This window comes from Leucopleurus acutus (assembly GCF_964270905.1).
Source record: "Leucopleurus acutus genome assembly, chromosome: 10".
NCBI classification, from domain to species: Eukaryota; Metazoa; Chordata; class Mammalia; order Artiodactyla; family Delphinidae; genus Leucopleurus; species Leucopleurus acutus.
The window spans coordinates 49,587,958-49,601,173 of NC_139153.1; the positions used below are offsets into that span (position 1 = coordinate 49,587,958).

Genomic DNA, 13,216 nt, shown 5'->3' on the forward strand with positions numbered 1-13,216 from the left:
CGGGACTTCCCAGGGTACAGGAACCTTTCCTCTTTTACAGCTTCATCCCAGGGATGCAGGTCCTGTCCCGATTCCTTTCTCGCTTTCTTATTTATTTATTTATTTTTTGCCCCACTTGGTTACATGGAGATTTTCTTGCCCTTTCAGAGGTCTAAGGTCTTCTGCCAGTGTTCAGTAGGTATCCTGTGAGAATTGTTCACATGTAGATGTATTTTTGTTGTATTTGTGGGAGGAGGTGAGCTTCATGTCCTAGTACTCTGCCATCTTGATCGCTCCTCTACCACACATTGGCCTTTTAATCTTATTTAGGAAATTCTTTCTATCTCTGGGATAATTAAATCTATATTCTTATATTATCTCCTAAAATGCTTATACTTAAATCTGTAGTCCACCTGGAATTAATTTTTGGTATATGGTGTTATAGTCATAGTTTCCATGTGAATATCTCATTGTTCCATATTATGTTGTTACTGTCAGTTTGTTTGGGTTTAGCCAATATTTTCTGCTCATAATTCTTTTCCTCAGACCTTTCATGGTCTGCCCTAAGTACCTCCTTCTGTGGGGCCTGAGATGGCAAGCTGAGTTTTGCTTTGTCTAATCCATCTTTATTTTGATAAGTTTCTTTGCTGGGTTTAAAATTCCAGATTGGCAATTATTTTTTTCTCAGTGCATTGAAGGTGTTATTTTATCAGTCGTTGGCTTCTATTGTTGCTGTTGAAAATTCAGCTGTCAGTCTTATATTTTAATACTTTGTGGGTATTCTCTCTTTTCTCTCTGAGAGCTTTTAAGATCTCTTTAGTGTCCTGCTTATCTCAGGTGTGGATTTTGTTGGGCTTCCTGGAGCTGAGGTTTGGTGTCTTTCATCACTTCTGGGATATTCTCTGATCTTTTGTCTTGAGAGTCTCCAGTTACTGTCTCTCCCTGTCCCCCGCCCCTTCCGGGACTTACTTACATATTTATTCTTCTCCATATTGCATAAGCTATCTTTCATATTTTCAATTTCTTTTTCTCTCTGTGCTGCACTTCGGATAATTTTTTTAGATCTACCTTACCATTAATTACCTTGCCAACTTTGTCCACTCTGTTCAGTCTATCTTGATTTTTTTTTAAAATTTTCCCCCTTTATTGTGGTAATGTTCATGCCATTTTTTTTTTTAGACAATTTATTTAATTTTGGCTGTGTTGGGTCTTCGTTTCTGTGCGAGGGCTTTCTCTAGTTGTGGCAAGCGGGGGCCACTCTTCATCGCGGTGCGGGGGCCACTCTTCATTGCAGTGCGCGGGCCTCTCACTATCGCGGCCTCTCTTGTTGCGGAGCACAGGCTCCAGACGCACAGGCTCAGTAGTTGTGGCTCACGGGCCTAGTTGCTCCGCGGCATCCTCCCAGACCAGGGCTCGAACCCGTATCCCCTGCATTAGCAGGCAGATTCTCAACCACTGCGCCACCAGGGAAGCCCCAGTCTATCTTGATTTTTAATTTCAGTTATTATATTTTTTATTTTTAGAAATTTTGTTTTTTTTTGAAATCTCCTTGATCATTTTTAATATAAACTTGTTTTTATTAACTTTGGTTTAAATTTTTAAGATTGAGTCAGAATAAAATCATTTTCCCCGTTGTTTACCATGGTATTTTGACCCCCACCTGTTAGCATATTAAAAACAAAAGATGTTGTATCACGTGACCTTGCCAAAGGTGCAGATAGAGACGGTTCTACTTTTTTCCTTTCATATATTTTTTTTTTTTCATTTCATATTTTTATACTGTTTCCTTGCCTCACTACAGTGGTTAGGACCCCCAGTACAACGTCAAATAGGATGAGTGAGCATGGGTGTTAATTATCTTGTTCTCCATTGTGGAAAGAACACATTCAGTATTTCACCATTAAACATGATGTTAGCTGGAGGTTTTTCATAGATGCCCTTTTCAGATTAAGGAAGTTATTTTCTGTTCCTAGTTTGTTGAGAGTTTTTAATTATAAATTGTGTTGTCTAATACTCTTTCTGTATCTAAAATGATCACGTGTTTCTCATTTATTCTGTTAATATGGTGAGATTTTCCAGACGCTAAATCACCTTGCTTTCCTGGGCTTATCTCTTCTTGATTGTATTATTCTTATTATTTTTTAAAATATATTGCTGGATTTAATTTGCTGATGTTTTGTTTAGGATTTTTGCACCTATGACTGTAAAGGATATTGGTCTAAAATTTTCCTTTTTTCAATGTCTTCTCAGGTTTGGTATTAGGGTTATGCTAACCTTGTGAGGTAGGAATTATTCTTCCTTTATTTTTTGAAAGAGTTTATGTAAGATTGGTGTTATTTCTGTTTCCTTTTTCTATTTATTTTTTAAATTGCACTATAGTTGATTTACAATATTGTTAGTTTCAGATATACAGCAGTCATTCAGTTACACACACACACACACACACACACACACACACACATTCTTTTTCGGATCTTTTCCATTCTAGGTTATTACAAGATGTTGAATATAGTTCGCTGTGGTATGCAGTAGGTCCTTGTTTTATATATAGTAGTGTATATCTGTTAATCCCATAATCCTAATTAATCCCCACCTGCTTTCCTCTTTGGTAACCATAGATTTGTTTTCTTTGTGTGTGAGTCTGTTTCTGTTTTGTAAATAAGTTTATTTGTATTATTTTTTAGATTCCACATGTAAGTGATATCATATATTTGTCTTTCCTTGATCAGTTTTGATAGTCTCCTGTCACTTATTCAATATTTTAATACCTCTTAAGCATACTGAACATGCTTATTATTTTATCATCTTTGCCAATATTTCCAGTCTCTAAAACTTGGCAGATGTGATTCTGTGATTTCTTCTGGATTCTAATTCTTGGTGCCTAGTTTCTTTGTGTATTTTGTAACTTTTTGACCACTAAGTCCTGGTACTTTATCTGTGAGGAATTATTTGAAGTCTGGGTTGAAGATGAATTTCTCCAGAGAGAATTTGCATTTGATTCTATCAGGAACCTGGAGGAACAGTCAGCCCTGGAATCAGTTTAAACTAAAATCTCCACTTTAAGTTGTCAAGCAACCTGCTTAGTGTGAATCCTGGCTGCAAAAGAGGGGAAGTGGTCTCCTGTTACAGTCCACATTTCGCAACATTCCTAGGCTTCTGTTTTTCTTTCTCTACACCTCAGAGCCTGCAAAAACTGAAGTTCTTGATACCTGCAGTTCCTCCAGTGTCTTTGGATAAAGCTGGTTTCAGAGCTCTTGTTACTTCTCTGGCTTCCTGCTTTGTCTTGGATGGTGATCTTTGAGTATTCCTAAATCTTTTGGCAATTCCTTGTTGCATTTTGAAAGATTAGTTCTGTCTTATTCCTTCTTTGTGTGTACTTTCAGCAAGAGGTTCCATTCAGGTACCTGTTTGTTGTCTCTAGTTCTGGTGCTTTGGGCTGCAGAGAGGTGTTGGTGGCGTGCAGTTACTGACCTGTGTCTTGTTTTCCAGCTCTCCGGGAGGTGCTGCGAAACCACTCATTTGTGGGCTGTGTGAATCCTCAATGGGCCTTGGCACAGCATCAGACCAAGTTATACCTTCTCAACACCACCAAACTTAGGTAAATCGGTGCGAATGTGAAAAAAGCAGAGCTGCTAGAGAGTAGTCCTGGAGGCAGAGGCAGGAAAAGCCGGGGAGAGCAGGATGACATAGTTGGAAAGGGCCCTGGCTTTAGAGTCACATGTCGTTTGACATCTGGGCTCAACCATTTACCATTTATGTGACCATGGACAAGTCACTTTCCTAATCTGTGTCTCGGATTTCTCATCTGTAAGATGAGAAATTTGGGTTATTACTACTTCACTTGCAGGGTTTTGTGAAGGTAAAATTACATGAGATGCCTGGGTTTGGTAGATGCCCAGTGCTCAATAAAAGTTGGCTGCTGTGAACTGGGTGCTAAGGGCTTAGTGCTGGTGGAGCATTGCAGCGTGTGCTGTGTACAGCAGGGTACTGTGGGAGATGCTCTGGCGGATGTCTGCTGCACCGCCCACTTTCAGCCCTTTAAATCCAACTGATTGGATTTAAAACCGGGGTCACGTCCCTGCCCTCCCTATACAGCCCATATTTTTTAAATGGTGAGTTGTAAAAGAAGTGATTTATAGGATTCTTTGCAAGTGGGGAAAAGGTGAGCAAACAAAAACTCCTTCTTAACTTTATCACTACTGAGTGTTAGAACCTTTTACAGCACCAGAGGGGTGGGGACAGAGCACGGGTGATGACAAGGCAGATGGTCTTAGTGGTCTGACCTGTGTGCAGAGGCCGGCCACCAAAGCCCTGGTGGAGCAGGAGATCCCAGGACTGTTAGAAAGGCCACCGTGAAGCAGCACATCTCTGTCCTACCCGTCTCGGGTTCTCTCTCCCATTTTGTCCCTACTGCTTGGCTCTGAAGCATGGATTCAGCTTTTCCTTAATGTCACTTCATTTTTATTTTCAGTGAAGAACTGTTCTACCAGATTCTCATTTATGATTTTGCCAATTTTGGTGTTCTGAGGTTATCGGTAAGTTTATTTCCTGGTTCTCATTTCTGAAACTTCAACAACTGGTCATTTCTGAAAATAGCTCTGCCTTATTATCTTATTTGTAGTATATTAAATTTTTCTAAATATGCTTAGAATAGTTTATTGTATGATTTGCATATGGAGGTATCTTCATTTAGTTTTATACAAAGCAGAACAGTCATTTGGTAGCCAACTTAAATGTTTATTATTATTATTATAGAAATTAATACATATCTACTTAAGAAAACTTGGAAAGAGATAAAAATAGAAGTAAACATTCTTTAAAGCCCATGACCCAAACACAACTCCAGCTAACAAGTTTAGTCCATTTCTTTCAAGACCTTGTCATTGCCTAATTTTAATTTAGAGTTAAAAATCATACTATCTATGTAGTTTCATGTCTTCTTTTTACATCTGACATACTCTACAAAAAACCCTCTGGAATTTTTATTGGGATTGTGTTGAATCTATGGATCAATTTGGGGAGAAAATCTTTTGTTAATTTATCCCTTAATATTTCATATTTTTTGGATACTATTGTGACATTTTTATAAATTGTCAGTCATTTGTTGCTAGTATCTAGAAATACAAGTGTTTTGGTACATTAATCTTATATCTTGTGACCTAGTTAAACTCACTTAGTAGTTCTAGTAGCTTTTTTATTGACTCCAGCAGATTTTCTACATAGATGATCATAGCATCTGTGAGTAAAGACAGTTTTATTCCTTCCTTTCCAATCTGGATGCCTTTTCTTACTTTCTCTTGCTTGATTACACTGGCAAGAAGCTTAGTACAAGGTTGAACAGTAGTGGTGAGAATGGAAATCCTTCTCTTATTCCTGATCTTGGGGGAAGCATTCAGTTTTTGACTATGAAGTATGCTTTCTGCCATCGGTAGGTTTTTTGTAGATGACCCTTAGGCGGTTGAGGAAGTTCCCTTCTATTCCTTGTTTGCTCAGAGTTTTTCTTCAGGAATGGATGCTGAATGTTTTCAGATGCTTCCTCTGTATCTGTTCAGATAATTGTATGGTTTTCCTTTTTTTAGTTTGTTACTATAGTGAATTACATTGATTGATTTTCATATTTTAAACCAGTCTTGCATTCCTGGAGTGAACCCTGCTTGTACATGATGTATTATCCTTTTTATATATTACTGGAATTGATTTGTCAAAATTTCGCTTACAACTTTTTTTTTTGGCTGGGCTGCGCGTCTTGTGGGATCTTAGTTCCCTGATCAGGGATTAAACCCGGGCCCCGGCAGTGAAAGTGTGGAGTCCTAACCACTGGACCACCAGGGAAGTCCCTTGTTTACAACTCGTAACATCTGCATTCACGAATGATATTGGTGTGTAGTTTTCTTGTATTGTCTTTGTCTGGTTTTGGTATGGGGTAATGCTGGCCTCATAGAATGAGTTGGGAAATACTTTTTCCTTTTCCATCTTCCAAAAGAGTTTGTGTAGAATTGTTTATTCCTTAAATGTTTGGTAAAATTCATCAGTGAAGCCATCTGGGCCTGGAGATTTCCTCACAGGAAGATTTTTAACTAAAAATTCAATTTCTTTCATAGATATAGAGCTATTCATGTTAGCTTTTTCTTGAGTGAGCCTTGGTATTTGGTTTCTTTCAAGGAATTTGTCCGTTTAAGTTTTCAAATTTATTGCCATAAAGTTCAGAATATTTTTTATTCTTTTAATGTCTGTAGATCTGTACTGATGTACTGTACTCTGTCATTCCTAATATTGGTAATTTATATCTTTTTAACTTGATCAGTCTGGCTGAGGGTTTGATCTCAACTGATTTTTTGTTTCATTGATTTTTCTGTTAATTTTCTGATTTCTATTTCATTGCTACCTGCTCTGATCTTTATATTTCCTTTCCTCTACTTACTTTAAGTTTAATTTGTTTTTCTGTTTCAGAAGCTGAGGTCACTGATTTGAGATCTTTCTTTTCTAGTATAGGTGTTAAGTACTATAAATTTCTCTCAAGTGCTGCTTTAGCAGCTTCCCACACATTTTGATAAGTTGTTTTCATTTTCATTCAGTTCAGAATACTTTCTAAATTCCCTTTTGATTTTTTCTTTGACCCTCGCATTATTTAGAAGTATATTACTTAGTTTCTAATTACTTGGGGATTTTCCAGAGATCTGGTATTGATTTCTAATTTAATTCCATTTAAAAAAAGTTATTTCATTTTATTTTTTGGCTGCATTGAGGCTTCGTTGCCGAACGTGGGCTTTCTGTAGTTGCTGCAAGCAGGGGCCACTCTTTGTTGTGGTGTGTGGGCTTCTCATTGCGGTTGCTTTTCTTGTTGCGGAGCACGGGCTCTAGGTGCGCGGGCTTCAGTAGTTGTGGCTTGCGGGCTCTAGAGCGCAGGCTCAGTAGTTGTGGCGCACGGTCTTAGTTGCTCCTTGGCATGGGGGATCTTCCCGGACCAGGACTCGAACCCATGTCCCCTGTGTTGGTAGGCAGATTCTCAACCACTGCGCCACCAGGGAACCCCTTAATTCCATTTTTGCAGAGAACATATTGGAATCCTTTTACACTTATTGAGACTTGTTTTGTGGCCCAGAATATAGTCTATGTTGGTAAATACTTTATGTGCACTTGAAAATGGGCTTGTTGAGTAGAATATTCTATAAATGGCAGGTGTATCAAGTTGATAGTGATGCTCAAATCTTCTGTATCCTGATTTTCTGTCTACTTGTTCTGTCAATTATTGGGGAAAGGATATTGAAGCCTCCATGTAGTTGTGTCTATTTCTCTTCACAGTTCTGTTTTATCCTTCATATATTTTAAAGCTCTGTTATTGAGTGCATAAACATTTAGGATTGTTAGGTCTTTTTGTTAATTGACTCCTCTGTTATGAAAAAGTAAGAACAGTGTATTGTGGGTTTATAATATGTAAAATGTATGACAACAGTTACAATGTCTGAAGGAGAGAAATGGAAGAAAATTTAGGCATCTTATTTTTCACAATAGATTACAGTCTTCTTCCTAATCAGATGATTTACCTGAAATGTCATTCGATTTAACTCACTCTCCCTCCCCCTTGCTTTAGTTATGGGTAAGGCAGTAGGAAGAAATGAATGATCTGCTTCGTGTCTGCCTTGTCATTTTCTAGAAATATGAAATTGGGGTCTTTAAAGCTACACAGAAGGAAAGTGCCTCCTCACGGCCTCGCCTTTCCCACCTGTTCAGCAGGTCTTTTTGTTGGTCACACCTTCTCTGTTGCAATGGCCATTGGTGAGGAGGAGGATGAGCTTCTGTTGTGGATTTTCAGGTGTTTTCTTTGGGGGCACTGCAGAATGAGTGTTAGATTTGTCGCTTCTCACCTGCTGTTGTGAAGATAGTTTTGTGGGAATTCAGGCTGCGTTGGATGCCCTGTTATGCTCATCCCTAATGGTTTTGATCCTTCCTAGGAGCCAGCACCACTCTTTGACCTCGCCATGCTTGCCTTAGATAGTCCTGAGAGTGGCTGGACAGAGGAAGATGGTCCCAAAGAAGGACTTGCCGAATACATTGTTGAGTTTCTGAAAAAGAAGGCTGAGATGCTTGCAGACTACTTCTCTTTGGAGATTGATGAGGTGGGCGACGGTCATTTTTATACCTCCATTGTATTCTTCAGATAAGAGTCAAGTTCTGTAGTTGGTCCAGGATCAGGACAAGAAGGCTGGGCCCCCTCTCAGAAGCAGCCTGTGACCTCTGTAACATCTTCACTCCCTATTTGCATTTCTAGGTTCCACAACTTTTATCATCCATTCGTGCCCATTCCTGTCCCCAGGGTGCAGGACCCAGGCAGGAGGGAGAGCTGAATCCCACAGTCCCTGCAGGCCCCAGTCAAGGAAATGATGCTTTGCCACTTGCTCTCCTAAGAGGTTTCTTCCTCTTACCCCTTGATTTCTGGGGCTTTCCTTGATGTGTTCTTTGGTTGGTGAGCAGATCCAAAGAGAAGGTGGCTCTGCTACATGTCAGGACAGAAAGCTCTAAGTGCTTAGTTCTGCTGCTCCCAGTGCCCAGCCTGGTCAAGCACCTGGTTGCCCAGAACGGCTGGTCTGAGGACAAGACCTGGAGGAAGCACCAGGGAGAATTTGTTTAAACTGTAACGGCATGATTTCTTATCCCCTGTCCTGGCCTTTTTCCACAAGCAGGAAGGGAACCTGGTTGGATTACCCCTTCTGATCGACAACTACGTGCCCCCCTTGGAGGGTCTGCCTATCTTCATTCTCCGACTGGCCACTGAGGCAAGTGATGGAGCCAATCCTGATGACAGTCCTGTGGGTGTGTGAGTGTGTGTGGGGGGGGCGGGGAGGGCACATGGCCCTGCCGTCGTCTGTAATGATGAAGAGGAAAAGGGTAGCATGGCTAAGGTCCCTCTCATCCCTGCCCACCCCAGCAATTCTCAGTAGTTCCAACTTACAGCTTTAATGCCTAAAAAGTCACGTTTAGTTTTTAAGTTGTCTGTTATCTCCATTTAGAAATGAAATGTGTTTAAAGCATGTACCTATGTTGAGGTATTGAATTCTCTCTTTGGAGCAGGTGAACTGGGATGACGAAAAGGAATGTTTTGAAAGCCTTGGTAAAGAATGTGCGATGTTTTACTCCATCCGGAAGCAGTATGTGTCTGAGGAGTCGACCCTCTCAGGCCAGCAGGTATGAAGGTGCGCACTGGCGCCCGGGACTGGGGGCACAATCTTGCCCTCTCTAAATTCCTAGGATCCGCTGCATATAAGCTTCAAACACAGTGGTCAGCTCTTACGAGTTTTATTTCCTTCTGAAATATAGAAGGTGCCTCCAGAGTGACCTCACTGTCAGATGTACAAACACAAGCCATCGCAGTGAGAAATGGGAAGTTTCAGGGCTAGTGGGTGGACTGTATCTCCCATTGTGAGCCCGGAAGTGTGTAGCCTTAGCCTTCAGGTTCTGGGTCAGTCTCCCCAGTCTCTTTCGGCTTGTGCCTCACTCTGCCTCTGACCACTGCTGTGCCAGGAGGACACGGCTGTACTTGGGTCAGGGCCCCAGCTCTTACGGAAGGTCAGCCTGGGTTCCTCATGTTTCTGTGTCAGATGACAGTGCTCTTTCAATCCCCAACTATTTCGGAGGGTTTGGCTGGGTGGGGGAGAGGGGACTTTGAAATACAGGAGTACCTCAGAGATTTTATTGGTTCCGTTTCAGACCACTGCAGTAAAGCTAGTTGCGCAAATTTTTTTGTTTCCCAGTGCATATAAAAGTTATCATTATACTATATACTGTAGTCTGTTAAGTGTACAGTATATAGCACTGTCTCTAATAAAAAGCCAGTGTATATACCTAAATTAAAAAATGCTGTTAGAAAAATGGAGCCAGTAGGCTTGCTCAATGCAGGGTTGCCACAAACGTTCAATTTGTGTTTAAAAAGAAAAGAAAAGAAAAAAACCCGCAACAGTCTGCAAAGTGCAGTAAACTGAGGCCTGCCTGCAGTGTAAGAATGGAAGGGTGGGTACTTGATACACGTAACTGGCTCGGTGATTGCTCCTAGTCCTCCTCTGAGATGACATGCTGTTGCTCCAGCTTCATGGGTGAGGAAGCTAAGGGACAGTTTCAGCGGGTGCTCAAGGGTTCCCAGAGCCTGTGGGTGGTGGAGCGGAGATCCAGTCCCAGGTCGTGTTGGCCACAGCCCCTGGAACCATCTCATTCCAATGGAGGCGGCAAGATAGCACACTTACCAAACTGTGCTGAGAGTATCCCGTTTGATTGGAAACACTGACTTCAAGGTGAGGAAGGATGGATGGGAAAGAACATCTTCTTTTACATGAGGCAGCCTAAGGCTTAGATGTAGGAGGGGAAGGGTGGAGTAAAATAATCCTCATTTATTTTTTCATTTCTTACCTGTGGAGCTTTTTGGGAAATAGAACTACATTGAGACTCCAAATTTAGTGGTAATTACAGAATGTACTTCCTACTACTGCCAATCAAACATTATGTTAGATCCTGCTACGGTAAACACACTCTCCCTGAATGGTAACAGTTTCTATGGGAGGAAGCGTCACGAAAGCCACGACTGATTCTTTTCTTCCATCTCGTCTCTCTGCTCAGGCCTGTAGGATCCCTGAGAGGCTGGCCTAGAAAAGATACTTCACAAGCATTAGGTCACACAGCCTATTATAAGCCACCAAGACTCTCCAGGCCCAGTGCACATCAGCCAGGAAACCAGTGTAGACTGGGATGTGAACATCTAACATGTCTCTTTCAGAGTGAAGTGCCCAGCTCTACTCCAAACCCCTGGAAGTGGACTGTGGAGCATGTCGTCTATAAAGCCTTCCGCTCACACCTTCTGCCTCCGAAACATTTCACAGAAGATGGAAACATCCTGCAGCTTGCTAACCTGCCCGATCTATATAAAGTCTTCGAGAGGTGTTAACTATGGTCGTCTATGGCCTCTGGGATGGGTCGTTCTTCCTCTGTATCCCGACATTGGTAGGTTGAACTCACACTTGCATTTTAACTAGTAGCACTCCTTCATGCATGGTGGATTGACTATAAATAAATAGTCAAATTTGTCCTAACATGGTTTTTTATTTAATTTCATTACACTTGAAATTTTCCTAGATCCATTTTCACCTAGTGTATACTGATTGTGTTGAAGAATCCCAAAAGTAGTTTGAAAGCCTCCTGGACGTCTGATAAGAATTCTAAAAGGGCCTTAAAGACTTTATAGATCATGCATTGATTCGATTCTTTCTGTGTTCTGGTGAATTTCTAATATCAGGTGATAAATATTATGTTGGTTCAGGTGCCTTTTTAAAAAAGAGGTCCTGAACCTATAAGAGGTGCTGATGACATTGTCAATTCAGCTTTCTGCGTAGTCACTCTATTAGTACCTTCAGTAACCAAAGCTAATTAATTTAAAAATTTGAAGAAAATAGTTCTTATCCAATCCGAAACAGGCATGAGTTTTTAAGTTAGCTCACTTTGTTAATGGCTATCAATACTACCAGCTTAAGATAAAGGAATTTCTAGGTATTCTTATTTGAAGGGTGTTGTAAAAATACAAACTGAAACTGTAAGTACCATTAAAATAAGCTACCTTAATATTAGCCTGCATTAATAGAAATGTGCAGTCAGCACAGGGAGGAAGAATGCCTATAGTTTTGAGGTAAAGTCCAGATTACAAGGCTCAGTGAAGAAAGTTCTGTGGAAAAGAAGAGAAGAGTCTATTTTACGAGAAGTGGAACCATTCCATTTGGAAAAGACTGACAACAAAACAGCTCCAGGAGGAGCACAGGCTGAGTGACCGTGGGTGGAGAGGAAGAGGGATTTCCAAGGCCTCAAGAGGTGGACTACACGATGTTTCAGTTCCAGGTATGTATGGGATTCTAGGATAAATCTGCATTTCAGAACATGCCTCGTCACTGCCCACTCCCACACATCAACTGAAAGAAAACTTATAGGAAATCATCTCAAAATATGGAAACCAATTTCCTGAATTATTTTATTTTTTAAAATTTATTTATTTTTGGCTGTGTTGGGTCTTTGTTGCTGCTTGTGGGCTTTCGCTAGTTGCAGTGAGCGGGGGCTACTCTTCGTTGCGGTGCGTGGGCTTCTCCTTGCGGTGGCTTCTCTTGTTGCGGAGCATGGGCTCTAGGTGCGTGGGCTTCAGTAGTTCTGGCGCATGGGCTTAGGTGCTCTGCGGTATGTGGGATCTTCCTGGACCAGGGCTCGAACCTGTGTCCCCTGCATTGGCAGGTGGATTCTTAAGCACTGCACCACCAGGGAAGCCCCTGGTTTCCATGTTTTAAACACAAAGAGCTAATTATTCTAAAGAAGGGAATAATTATTAGAGATTTTATTCATATTTAAGTTAACTTTATTACCTAGTTTCAAGTCTAATTTTATCTTATGTGGCCTTAATTCATTAGACTTTCCCCCATATTTTTTCCGTGTAAACACATTGAAGATACAATAATCATTTCCATAAAACCACCTCAATTCTGAGCGCAAAAGAGAATCACAAATACTGTAACATGGCTACGATGTGATGATAAAATCCTCAAACTGGGTGCCTTTAAAGATGAAACTGAAGTTCTTAAAAGAAATTCTATATTCCAGATTATTTTTCCTTAAGGAGAGAAAAGAGGGGTGAGCTAGGCGGGCATGATTGCCAATGACTAGTTTTAAAGGCTCCTCTAAGAAAATGAATGTGTCAGTAGCCAACTGTAGTCAGCAAAAGGGTATATTTAATAGAATCTTCAGGCTGACTTCCCACCTGCCTGGCCTGGCCTGCCCTCCCTCCCTCCCTCATCGGGCTGGTCTGAGGTTTCATTCCACAGATGAGCAGCAGATGAAATACTTTTCAAGATACAGCACAGTTGATGTGAAGACTAAGGACCCTACTCTTACTTTAAGAGTACAGGCCTTGGACTTCCCCTGCCCCATGCAATAAAGCAAGTTTTATATACACTCCCCATATCTTTTTCTAACATTTTCTTATATAAATTTAAATATCTTACAAAAAAAGGCTTTTTCCTCCAAACATATAAATTTGAGTGAAACATATATTCCCCACCTGTGAACTTGTGTCTTCACTAAAATATAAATGCTACCTGATATTAAGGGTAAATGTCTTTTGACCACTGGAGATCACTGAAGTCTGAATTGCACTGTGGAGAAGGCACTTGTGTTTTCTGAGGTCTCCAGGAAGTACCTCGGTGAGCGCTGAATCGCTGTC

The 13,216-nt window shown here is 40.8% G+C and overlaps 1 protein-coding gene across 1 annotated transcript in view; it reads left to right on the top strand.

Moving 5' to 3' along the window:
• The window catches only part of MLH1 (mutL homolog 1), a 51,557-nt gene extending 40,646 nt beyond the window's left edge, over positions 1 to 10,911 (top strand). Inside the window, exons 14-19 of the mRNA XM_082848473.1 lie at positions 3,469 to 3,577; positions 4,451 to 4,514; positions 7,932 to 8,096; positions 8,661 to 8,753; positions 9,049 to 9,162; positions 10,742 to 10,911. Coding sequence (XP_082704599.1) covers positions 3,469 to 3,577; positions 4,451 to 4,514; positions 7,932 to 8,096; positions 8,661 to 8,753; positions 9,049 to 9,162; positions 10,742 to 10,909 — 713 coding nt within the window. The 3' untranslated portion in view covers positions 10,910 to 10,911. The remainder of the gene's footprint in view (positions 1 to 3,468; positions 3,578 to 4,450; positions 4,515 to 7,931; positions 8,097 to 8,660; positions 8,754 to 9,048; positions 9,163 to 10,741) is intronic.
• The last annotated feature ends 2,305 nt before the right edge of the window (positions 10,912 to 13,216 follow it).